This window comes from Drosophila grimshawi, unplaced genomic scaffold, assembly GCF_018153295.1.
Source record: "Drosophila grimshawi isolate 15287-2541.00 unplaced genomic scaffold, ASM1815329v1 contig_1377, whole genome shotgun sequence".
NCBI classification, from domain to species: Eukaryota; Metazoa; Arthropoda; class Insecta; order Diptera; family Drosophilidae; genus Drosophila; species Drosophila grimshawi.
The window spans coordinates 9,023,547-9,035,385 of NW_025062900.1; the positions used below are offsets into that span (position 1 = coordinate 9,023,547).

The 11,839-nt window shown below is 39.8% G+C and overlaps 4 protein-coding genes across 5 annotated transcripts; 1 reads left to right on the forward strand and 3 right to left on the reverse strand.

The window, feature by feature from the left end:
- Nucleotides 1-293: 293 nt before the first annotated feature.
- LOC6562645 (probable serine/threonine-protein kinase DDB_G0268078) lies at nucleotides 294-6,177 on the reverse strand. Its single transcript, XM_043214660.1, has 9 exons — nucleotides 6,090-6,177; nucleotides 4,382-4,583; nucleotides 4,153-4,320; nucleotides 3,755-4,093; nucleotides 2,920-3,567; nucleotides 2,459-2,880; nucleotides 1,689-1,967; nucleotides 668-768; nucleotides 294-431 (listed from the first exon to the last, which is right to left on the reverse strand). The coding sequence occupies exons 2-9, from the start codon at nucleotides 4,535-4,537 to the stop codon at nucleotides 406-408; spliced, it is 2,139 nt and encodes a 712-aa protein (XP_043070595.1). The 5' UTR covers nucleotides 4,538-4,583; nucleotides 6,090-6,177; the 3' UTR covers nucleotides 294-405.
- Nucleotides 5,205-8,855, forward strand: LOC6562644 (dynein regulatory complex subunit 3). The gene is made up of 7 exons (XM_001988659.3): nucleotides 5,205-5,285; nucleotides 6,577-6,861; nucleotides 6,957-7,240; nucleotides 7,307-7,485; nucleotides 7,610-8,171; nucleotides 8,229-8,563; nucleotides 8,626-8,855. The coding sequence occupies exons 1-7, from the start codon at nucleotides 5,249-5,251 to the stop codon at nucleotides 8,750-8,752; spliced, it is 1,809 nt and encodes a 602-aa protein (XP_001988695.2). The 5' UTR covers nucleotides 5,205-5,248; the 3' UTR covers nucleotides 8,753-8,855.
- LOC6562643 (enoyl-CoA delta isomerase 1, mitochondrial) lies at nucleotides 8,807-9,967 on the reverse strand. Its single transcript, XM_001988658.2, has 3 exons — nucleotides 9,709-9,967; nucleotides 9,504-9,650; nucleotides 8,807-9,441 (listed from the first exon to the last, which is right to left on the reverse strand). Exons 1-3 carry the CDS (start codon nucleotides 9,940-9,942, stop codon nucleotides 8,974-8,976), a joined length of 849 nt encoding a protein of 282 aa, XP_001988694.1. The 5' UTR covers nucleotides 9,943-9,967; the 3' UTR covers nucleotides 8,807-8,973.
- A 219-nt stretch (nucleotides 9,968-10,186) lies between these two features.
- LOC6562430 (enoyl-CoA delta isomerase 1, mitochondrial) lies at nucleotides 10,187-11,550 on the reverse strand. Of its 2 annotated transcripts, XM_032736572.1 has the most exons (4): nucleotides 11,475-11,550; nucleotides 11,037-11,268; nucleotides 10,821-10,967; nucleotides 10,187-10,759 (listed from the first exon to the last, which is right to left on the reverse strand). In XM_032736572.1, the coding sequence occupies exons 2-4, from the start codon at nucleotides 11,265-11,267 to the stop codon at nucleotides 10,292-10,294; spliced, it is 846 nt and encodes a 281-aa protein (XP_032592463.1). In that variant the 5' UTR covers nucleotide 11,268; nucleotides 11,475-11,550; the 3' UTR covers nucleotides 10,187-10,291. The 2 variants fall into 2 exon arrangements, with proteins under 2 accessions (XP_032592463.1, XP_001988693.1); XM_001988657.3 differs by lacking the exon at nucleotides 11,475-11,550 and having other exon boundaries at nucleotides 11,037-11,302.
- Nucleotides 11,551-11,839: the final 289 nt, after the last annotated feature.

Sequence of the window (11,839 nt, forward strand, 5' to 3'; positions counted from 1 at the left end):
ACTTATCAAGGCAAATCATTGAGTCTTAGTATGTTATTTCTCAAATAAAGTTTTAACACTCACAAATGCTTCGACATCTCAATTATACATTATTTATTTTCGACTTATAATAGCAATTACCACTAGCATTGTTATAATTGTTTACATATTTATGTTATTGTTAGCTTATTTGTATCACAGCGTTAAAATTAATGGATTTTAGAAACACATCTAATTTAGTTTAGGCGTTAGTTCTACTTCGTATAGGTTCATTCAGTTCGAAGAAATCATAGAAAGGTGCGCACTGAAAACAATTAATTGATGTACATATTTAATGCGCGAAGGTTTCAGAGTTTCAGGTACGACAACATTAACGAGTACACGTATATATGCATATTCAATCCCATCCGATCATTCTTATCCATATCAAAATTTGTTTTCCAACAGCGATCCTGTTACAAAGAATATCAATAATATTATTATTAGTTAATTCATGCGATTCCTTGATAATTTGCAACTTTCCAGTACATTTTTTTCTTCCAAATTCCGTAAAGTGCACCCAATCAATATATCCAATGTTTTTTTAATATTTTTGTTATCGGGTGCTGGCTAAGTTATACGCTACTGTACGCTAGTTAATGGTGTGCATTCCAGTTCTACGCTTGCTGATTACCCAAATTAAAGTTACCATTCTCGGCGACCATCCAAGCGGTCAATTTCTCATCCTCCGTTTTGTTCGTCTCATCCCAGGGAAACGATGCTGCCTTCTCCTTAAGCGTTTTCTGTGCTCTGAAATGATTCAGTTATAGATTTAGAATATTGTGTTCACTTTGAATACACTTGTATTTTATAATATTAATTATTATTATTTGATTAATATATTTGGTACTAGATAGCATGCATATTTGTTTGATTAATTACATTTTTGTAGTTGATTCGTAGTCAAATCGAATATCTAATATAATGTCCAAGATTTATCTCAGTTTTCAATATTGCTTAACTATTTAAATCTGTCAAATCATCAACTCAGTGGTAAGGTTTTTATATAAAATCCAAGTAGTGCAAATAGCTGTTTCAGATTTGACAATTCAATATTTGCCGCAACTTTTCATTATTTCCTTTAAATAATAGTAAAAATCTTGGGAATTACTAATATTATTTAATTTGTATGAAGAACAAATTACGAATATTTATTTTGTACAACAATTTAACTACATTTTTTACTAAGGTGAAATGTGCCAAATATTACAATGATGATAATACGACTAAAAACTATTGACAACGTGCAGTAAATGCTGGGATATACATATATATATACATATGTGGATAAATGTATTCAGAACTTGTTACGAATGCAGATGTTTACCTTATGGGCCAAAAACGACATTCTTCATCATTTGAGGAGTCGTTTTGGTTTTCACTTGGGGCACGCACAAAATGTTCAGTGTTCAATGACAAGCAAATGAAAAGACAAAACAATATGGAAAAATCAAGAGAGACAAAGTACATATGTATATAGATAGATAGATAGACAGATTGATAGATGAATAGATATATATATAATAGAAGTAACAGCACAAAAGAGACACTTAAAGAAGCACAGATATGAATATCGATGATAAAGGACCAAATGCAGTATGAGTGTATGAGTGTATTCAACTCTTGAATACATATTCAATCATGCCATAGAAATCATCTACACTACTTACGCATTAGTCGACAGTGAATCTGTGCGACTGCCGTTGTTCACTTCCAAGCTGCAAGGACTCCTCTTCTTTGGAGGACGCTTGAAGTTCTCATGGAAGAAGTCACGTCCATTGTGCGAACTATTCGAAGTCTGTCCACTTTTCGCCTGTTGGGTGGGCGGCACCGTGTGCGGGTACTTGCCATCGCTATCCGAGTCCATGGACAGATGCCCAAACAGATCCTCTAACAGGATATTCGATTTGGCATTGCGCTGAAGTTTCGCCGACGTTTTCAGCTTCGAGCTGTATGAATTATGAAAGTTTTTCGTACTAAATACATACAGATCAAAAAGCACAAATTGCAAAGAACAAATTGCAAGTTACAAGTACAAAAAGACATTTAATATGACAGAAGAAGGTTGACAAGACAGACTAAAGACAGACTTTGTCGGATTTGGAAAGGGAAGCAAGAGAAAAACAATCAATGAAGTATTATCCTAGATGTCAATCTCTAGTTTTAGTTTAGATAAAGGAAGTATGTATGTAGTATGTACTCCTGCCTAGAAGTGATTTGTTGATTGTAATAAAAATATTATAAGTATAAAGATCGTTTTCGCAAGGATCAAGGACGTACATAGATACACAGTGGTTTGTTTAAGATTTATGAGAAAATTACAATTCTGTCCAACTTTCATGAGAAGCTGAGTAAGCCCTTGTAAAGGAATTTGTTTTGTCACTATTTCAACCACTTTTACTAGGGTTTTTCCTTACCACTGCCTAAGTAACCAACTTACCCCAGTATCAGGTCCAGATCATCAACCTTGAATGCACCCATCCTAGTCTCAGTTGGCGCTGCCTGCGATCGTGCCGATAGCCGAATGGCGGCTCCATTGAGCGAGGAGGCTGACTCGTATGGATGCTGTGGCTGGTGTTGGCGGACGATGATACTTGGCGGCGCCTGTACAGCACTCACTTTGGAGAATATGTTGTACACCTTCGCCTCGGGCTGGAGGATTGTGGGGCGTGTCTGCACATAGTAGCCACCCATGCCGGCAGCTAATCTGCCATTGTTCTTGGCATTCTTGTTGACCGTGTCGTAGCTCAAGTGGCTGCCATTCACATAAATGGAGCCACCATTGCGAGTCGATGTGTTGCTGAAGGAGACATTGGGATGTTGTTGTGGCTGCTGCTGTAGTTGTTGTTGTTGTTGCTGCTGCTGCTGCAGTGGTTGCTGCTGCTGCTGTTTCTGAGCCACTGTCGCTGCAGGCAGACCGAACAGCTGCGAAATATTACGATTCAGATAAATATCATTGATGGACTCTTTGCCAGCCTGCTGCTGCTGCTGCGACTGCTGCATAACCACGCCCATTCCTAAGCCCAATGATGAGTTTGTAGTGGGTGGCAGTCCGACTACAGATATGTCGTTGTTGGACAAGAAACTCAACTTTGGTTGGTACTTGCTGTAGATCGTTTTACCATTGATTTTGTTGTTGGTATTGTTGTTGTTGTTGGTATTGTTATTGTTGTTGTTGTGGTTGCTTTGATGTATGAGGTCAGTCGCGGCGTGTAGTTTCTCCTGCACCGGAAGCACATTATTTGACACAGTGGGAGGTAATACGATTTGGGTGGGCCCAGTACCCAAAATGCCATACTTGGAGCTCAACCTCACATTTGCCTTGGCCGCCGCTGTTGGCGAGATGCGCTTGAGCGCATGGAAATATGGATACTTGAGACTCTGCTGGGCCGTTGGTCGCTTCTCGGGATCGTAGGCCAGCATATCCTCCAGCAAATCCAAACCATTTTGGCTGCAGCGACTGACCACGCTGCTCAGCGGCACCTTTATGCAATCCGGATATCGAAAGTGTATCATGGATGCCAGGCGATAACCATCCGGCCAGTCACTCTACAAAATAAAATACAAAATTGATTACAAAGTGAACTATTTTCAAATTGAATTGAATGTTTATTTTTGAACTAGAGCTTAGTCTTTAACCAGACTGACGAACTACATCAAATGAGTTAGTCTTTTGGGACAGTAGATGCCTCTTTTATTCAATACAATATACACATTACGTATACGCCACACTCACCTTGCCAGGCGTGCCCAGCACAGAGCAAATCTTGAAGAGCTGATCCACTTCGCTGCTGCCGGGAAAGAGCGGTCGGAATGTGTACAGCTCGGCCATGATGCAGCCCATGGCCCAGAGATCGATGGTGCTGCCATAGTTGGTCGAGTGCAGGAGCACCTCCGGCGCACGATACCAACGCGTGGACACATAGTCCGTAAAAGGAGGGCGTGAGCGTATTTCACGTGCCAAGCCAAAATCGGCGATTTTTATTAACTCTGGGCCAGAGCATAACAGATTCTCGGGCTTCAGATCACGATGAAAGAAGCCGTGGCGATGCATAAAGGCTAAGCCCGTTAAAACCTAGAACACATTTTGGCTTGCATTAAGTAAGTTGAGTTCAATTAAATTGGTTGGCTCACCTGAAAGAGAATACTCTTGAGTTCCGGTTCCGGTAAATGCGTGTCCCGATCCTTAATCATTTGATACAGATTCTCCTTCATATATTCAAATACAAAATATAATGTATCGTTCTCTCTAATGACTTCCTTCAGCTTGACAATATTCGGATGCGATAACTTCTTCAGCGACTGCAAAACCAAATCCTTAAGTATCCTTTTGTTTGTATTATTATTAAGTTCAAATGTTAACCTTCACTTCGCGCAAATTCATTGCCTCCTCCCAGGAATAATATTTGCGTTTCATGCGCTTTATGGCCACCTTTTCACCGGTGTCCTTACGCTGGCCCAGCACAACGGTGCCATACGTTCCATCACCCAGTTGGGTCAGTGTAATATAACGATTCATGGTATAATCTGCATGGGAACGCTTTTCACATACTTTCTATATGGAACTACAATTGATACATTCAAGAACACAATTTAGAGTAGAAATAAATACCACTTGCTAAAAAGGACAAAAATGTCTTTCAAAGGGTTGGCCAATAAATTTTTAATTTGACCTTAAGTGTCCGTTAGCAATTCGTGTTTTCTTGTTTAGTAAAAGAGTCCATTGGGAAATACCAAAAACCGAATCAAATCACCCAGTTGAAAACACCATCAGCTAATTGATGGCCACTAAATTGACCAGGTGTTTGGACACATGTTGAGGTCTTTGTTTTCGGAATGCACCAATTCGAAATCAATCAATAAATTGATTAACGGACAGCGGTGACAACAAACAGCTTTAACTATTTAGGAACTTGACCAAATTCTTATAATTGTAATTGCAGGTATCAATAACATCAAATATCAAGGCTACATGCCATAGTTTTGGTGCTAAGTGTAATTGTTTACTGATTACTTGGATAGCATGGCATATAGGCCATGGACAAAGACTAATATTAACATCACACAATAACCAAGTCTGCCCAACAGCTGGCTTTTGTAAACCTGTTAGAAAATTGCCTTGAAATGTTTATAAATTAACAAAGTGTTGATTCTCTGACATTTACTTTCTTAAATAGAAACTCTAACTTGACCTTTAAAAGTGCAACGTGTTGTTGATAGAAAAAATACGATGCCCTCATTAACGGTTCATACAGGGTGCAATACAGGTAAGTTTCATCCTCATGAAATTTGGTTCTTTACTTATTAACTGAAGGGGAAGAAATAGAATAACTATTAACTTAAGCAAAACTATAAAACACAGCCGCAAATTCTAACTATGAATAAGCAATTCTGCTTGGATTCAAATGCAAAACTTTGCTATAAAATTGACTCAGTTTAAAGTCGAGTTTAAGTTGCTTGACCAAATTATTTATTTCTGGATTGGTATAGATTGGTATATCAAAGTTCACTCCCAGTGGCACACCCTGTATGTAAGAATACACATCACAAATTTGTGTGTGCATATGCAAATGAGTTTGTCCCCATTTGAAATCACATTTCATAGACAATTAGAAGCCTCAAACGTTGAAATTTATATTATTTATTTATAGCACCATGTCAGGTTATAAGAAAGTTCCACGTCCACATTACACTCGACGTGTGTCTGAAACTGAAGACTACAAGTTGGGGTAGCTGGCAGCAGGAGCAGGCACAGGAGCAGGAGGCACCGGAACCCAAACTTGAGTCAGCACGGCTTTTGTTTTGGCTTTCTTTCAAATAATGTGCCACAGCCTTGAAACACATTTAACATTTCATTTATTTCTATTTCTCACATAACACGCACATTTATTTATTATGATCGACCTTGCACATTTTAGTATTTATATATTCATATGGATCAAATTTATAAAATGTGTTCGCAAATAAGACAACTCGAACTTTAAGTAATTTCGGGGCTCATTTTATCGATTAACTTTAAGTTAACACTAACTGAACTGGGCATTAGAATACAGGGTTTTTTTGGTTTTTACCTAAGGCGCACTTTGAATCGACTGTGGTCAGGGCAATTTTTTGCATGAATCGAATTAAGAAAATTGGATAAAAATAATATATATTTAATTGGCGAAAACGAAACGAAATTTTATCGAGAATATCTATTGCGAGCGAGAAGTTTATTTGATAAGTGCACGTTAACAACTACCAACAGCTAGCGCCGATATCCACAACAACCGCAACCCTAACTAGTCCACGCACCACTCCCCCAAGTCCGTTGTCAACAAACACCAGCCGCGAGAGAGCCACTCACGCAGTCCCAACCCGAGTGCACCTGTTCTATTGAACACGCGCCAGGGTTGAACGTAGTTTATTTTATTATTATTATTATTATTATTATTTTCGGCAACTAAGGAGCCGAGCCGAGGCAGACCACGACTTGTGAGAGACTCCGGTAGATGACTTGGGACTGGTAACTAAGCATGGTGTACTCACTACTGTTTTCGTTTTTACCAAATTTGTTAGCGTTGCCACGACAACAATTGGCCAACTCAAACGGGAGACTTTTAGCCGGCGCATATGTTCTATATCCTTCGGGCGGAATGGATGAAGAGACTAACACACCGGAAAATGGCGAGACGAATAAAGCGTTTCTCGAAGACGTTTATTTCCCGGAGCCGGGCATCATAAATCTGGACATGATTAGAACCTCCTATCTGGCAGAGGGAGAACGTGGCGAGACGAGTCGCTTGCATCAGCTGGAATCGGTTGTACTGGAGCGAATTAAAATGTTACGACTGGAATTCAAAAGTCAGTAAAAGAACTAAATTTGAAAAATGTGAAAATAGTTTAAAGTTTTCCACATAATGCATACTAATCGAACCCATGTTGGGGATCTCCTAAAGATATTCTACGCATCGATCACCTCTGGGTTCTGCCTAATCTGACCAAACTCTGTCTCAACTGCAACAAAATCGAAGTGATTGAACATATTGGCATGCTAACTGCTCTCAAGGAACTCAATCTGAGCTTTAACTATATAACAAAAATAGAAAATCTGGACACACTGGTCAATCTGGAGGTGTTATCTTTATTTAGTAATCGCATAACGAAAATCGAAAACTTAGAAACACTGGAAAAATTGGTAATTCTGAGCATTGGTAACAATTTGATTGATGTTCTTGATGGCGTAAGTTTAATCTAACTTTCCGAATCGCTCTTTAACTAAGAGTATAGCTATAAATATATTTCACAGATTGATCGCTTGCGCTTTGTGAACAGCTTAAAAGTTCTTAATCTGGAAGGTAATCCCATTGCTAAGCTGCCCGACTTTCCATTAACCCAATATGTAACCGCTATTTTGCCACAATTGAATTACTATAAATATGTTTTCATCAAGGCTGAGATGCGTGAAGCGGCTCAAAAGAGATTTAGGTAAGATATCAGAAATAAATAATATAATAATAAATAGAAATAATAACTACATAGTTGGATGCTTCAATTTAAATTTAGAGTTAATTTAAATATATATAAAATACAATATTTTGATCACCAACAGTCGAGAACTGCGCGAAATCGAGGGAAAACAGGAAAAGGAAATACATGGTTTGGAGACGGAGGCACGAGAGTTGGCCGAGGCGGAGCGTTTGTCGTCCAGCTTCGTGGAGCACCTGGATGGCGACCAGCTGTACGAGAGCATGTGGCGGGGGGATGAGAATGGCAGAGTACTCATGCTATTGGGTGCACCGGCACAAGAGCTCGCCGAGGAGTACGGCAATGATGTGCACGAGCTAACGCAGAAGATTTACAAGCTGGGACTGGAGCGTTTCTCTGAACGCGATGCAGAAGTTAAGGATTTTATGAGCAGCCTGCAGGAGGGCCAACAGGAGCTGCAGTCGCTCGGCCAGAAACATATCGAAGAGTTCTTGCAGTACAGGGATAAGGCCTTTGAGGAAGCGGGCACCATTTTGCGTCAGCTGGAAGCTGGTAAGGAAGATGCACCGGAGCATTTGCAACTATGCGAAGTAATGGACGATCTCAATGCGCATTTCGAGGAGACGCTCAGCGAGATGTGGCACAATTTGATGGCACAGGAACTGCATCTGCACGAAGCAGTCGAGGTAAATACACTCATTTTACTTATGCACTAAACGGAAAATCGGAGAACATTTCCACAGGAGTCCACCCTGAACTTTGAGCGCAAAATTACGCGTTCAATGTCCACCTTTGTGGAGCAGGCACAAGTTTACTTTCTCCAATTGCGCGACGTTTGTGAGCACTTCTCGGATAATATGATCGAAACTGTGTCGCGTTTCATATCGCATAAGTTGGCGCTGCAAGATCTGGATTCAGTGCCTCAGGCGCTGCGCATGTGCATCGATGATCGACAGGCCGTGTTGAGGATAGTCGCTGATATGAAAGCCACGCACACCTCACGCATTGAGGATCGGGAAGATCGTATGGCCACCAGGAGCAAAGAATCCATTGAGACCTTAATCGCCAAGCTAACCAAGTGTGTGACACCTGTACTATCCATCAATCATACACTTCTTTTGATCCCAATTATTCTTGCAGGGAGGAAGTTGAACGCCATCGTGCCAAAATATTGGAAATTAACTCGTTTATGGAAATGATGACTGAGGCCATGGCCAATCTTCCAGAGGAAATTCACGCAGAGCTGCTAGCAGGGGAACAGCAGTAAAATCATAGTCGTGAAGCAAATAAACTAAATAATTATAAACAAGAGCGAACCCAGTATAGAGAATTGAATTTCATTAATTGTTTATTGCTTGTTTATATATTCAAACGTCTAAATTTTAAAGTAAATAAAACAAAACCATTTGTTTTTATTATCTAGTTAACATACCCAAACCCCTCTAAATGCAACAGTTAACACAGTATATTCCTCTGTTTTCTCCCATATCACTCCTTGCTCTTGCTCTTGAGCTTGGCCAGATAAACTTCCAAGCCCTGCTGAAAGAATGGAGTATTTATGTATTCTAAGCTTTCCCGCAATTGCCCCTCTGGATCTTTGATCAAAAGCTGCACATCTTGTGCTCGCGTTTGACGCTTGGTCAGTGCTCTGGCGTCTGGTTGCGTTTTCGCAAAGCTACCAATGAACTTAGCACATTTAATGATGGCATCCGACTTGCCATCGGCCACCTCATCGATGAGATTCACGTGCAAGGCTTCGTCGATGCTGAAGAGCTTTCCCTGTAGCAGGGCCCGCTCAGCGATGTACCGCGGCAATACGCTCAGGTAGGATATCAGTATAAACGGTGGCACCACATACCCAAATTTGGTGGCATGGATGCCAATACTGAAGCCGGGCAACATCACACGATATTCACAAGCTGTAGCCAGCACACAACCAACAGCAATCGCATGACCCTGGGAGTAAAAACACCAAATCAGTCACAAACTCAGCATAGATCATGGAAAAATGTACTTACATTAATAGCCGCTGCTGTCGGCACACGGCTTAGAAATAGAGACAACCACATATCCTGCAATGCTCTCCAAAATGCAATCAGGCGATCTTGATTCGGCTGGTGCAATTCATTGAGATCCAAGCCAGAGGAGAACACTTTATCGTTGGACTTTTAAATAGATGGAGGAGTATAACCAACGAATGCATCCAGTTTATAAATAACTTACGGATGTAAGAATAAGACCTCGACTTCCATTGCGCTCAATCTGTTTAATGGACTCGTTTAAGTCCAGCAGTAATTCCAAATTACAGGAGTTTACCGGCGGTTTGTTCAATGTTAGCGTCGCAATGCCCGTCTTATCATCCACTTCAACCATGGTTAGATTGGATCCATTATTATTGCCAATGGATCGGCAGAGGCGTCTGCCCAAATCCATAAGTTTTGTTTGGCTACGCAGCATTTTGTGCACTGCTGATCACATGATACGAACAGAAAAGGTCATTACTAGTTTTCATTTCGAATAGTTTTAACCTTTCGTCACAAAATTACTAGATATTCAAAGCGCGTGACGTCACTGTCGAATGTATTTTCATATCTGCTGCGTACCTTGTGTTGATCAGATAACAAGAAACAGCTAAGCTTGTTCCATTCCCTTGTTTCGATAAACTACAAGTGAAAATAAAAAAAGCACAAAAGCAAAGACATAAACCCAATGCAAGCATGCAGAATTATTTATTAACTTTTTCTTATATACATGTGTGTATAAAAACTGTGAGTAAAAGAATCTACAAATGCATAAGATATCCATTTCAGTTCTTGGACTTCTTTTTCAGACTTTCCAGATAGATGCCCAGACCCTTCTGAACAGCTGGCTGGTTAATAAAGAACAAAAACTTCTCCAAATCTTGGACACGTTCATTTTCCAACTGTTGCAAGTCAGCCGATCTAAACTGTTGCTTGGTCAAGGAGCGCGCCAACGGATTGACTTTGGCGAATGTAGCAATAAAATCAGCACACTTGGCCAAGGCCTCCTCCTTGCTGCTGGCAATCTCATCGACCAAGCCGACACGCAGTGCTTCCTCTGTGGTGAACATTCGTCCCTGGTTTAGGGAACGTTCAGCCTCTCGGCGCGGCAGGATACTGAGGTAAGTGGACATAAACCATTGGGGTGCCACAATTCCAAGTTGAGTTTCGTTCAAGCCAATTGTGAATTTTGGCAGCATGACGCGATATTCACAGCTGGCAGCCAACAAACAGCCGCCGGCAGGGGAATGGCCCTGTGGAAAGTTCACATATTTCTAAAGATATATTCTTTTTAGGGGTTTCCCGTGTATTTACATTAATGGCAGCTGCTGTTGGCACACTGCTGCCATAAAGTGCCAACCAAACATCCTGCAATTGAGTCCAAAATGCACGAATCCGTTCCTTGTCCGGCTTATACATTTCGAGGATGTCCAAACCCGCGGAGAATATTGTTGGATTTGACTAGACATTTGATATGATTACAGATTATAGATATTATTATTATACATTGTATTATTGGTAATAGCTTACCGATGTCAGTATCAATCCGCAACTTTTGTTGCCTTCTATTTCCTCAATTGATTGCTGAAGGTCGCGCAGCAATTCCAAATTGAGTCCATTTACAGGCGGCCTATTCATGGTAAGTGTTGCAATGCCAGTTTTATCATTGACTTCCACAGTTGTTAGCTTTGTGGCACTGGACATGTGCCTGCAAGCAACTGTGGCACGCGGCACCAAGCTTAATAACTTTGTACGCATCATTCTGTTTTGAGAAAAGAAAATTTTCAAAACATGTAAACATCTCTCAAAATGACCTTTGGACGCGGCGTTTTACTAAGAATATTAAATAAGATTATTGCATTTAACAATAAGATTTAAAAAAAAGCGTTTTTTATATTAACAGCAATTTATTAATAAAAGTTTTTTCATATTTGTTTGTAAATAAAAATAAATCTTTAGACAAATCACCTCGATATTTAAACTTTTAATTATAACAGCTGTTGCTGAACCTGTTGCACTCCTATTTACTTTGTTCGTTCGATTATTTCTATCGATTGTGCCAGATCAGCATGAACGGATCTGCTTCATTTTAATTATTTGTGCAGTTTAAATTGTAGTGTAAATTGGCCAGATGTAATGTTTGACAAACAAACTCAAACTATCAAGCAGTTTAATCTTACAGAACTTAATTTGATTATGAACTAGTTCAGTAAACTATATTTGTAGGTTCTTTAATATCTCTATGCCAACATATTTTATTATCTCACAAAGCTTAATTATTGCTTATATTTTAACAACATAATCATTTAAATTGTATAAAAAAATACAAATAA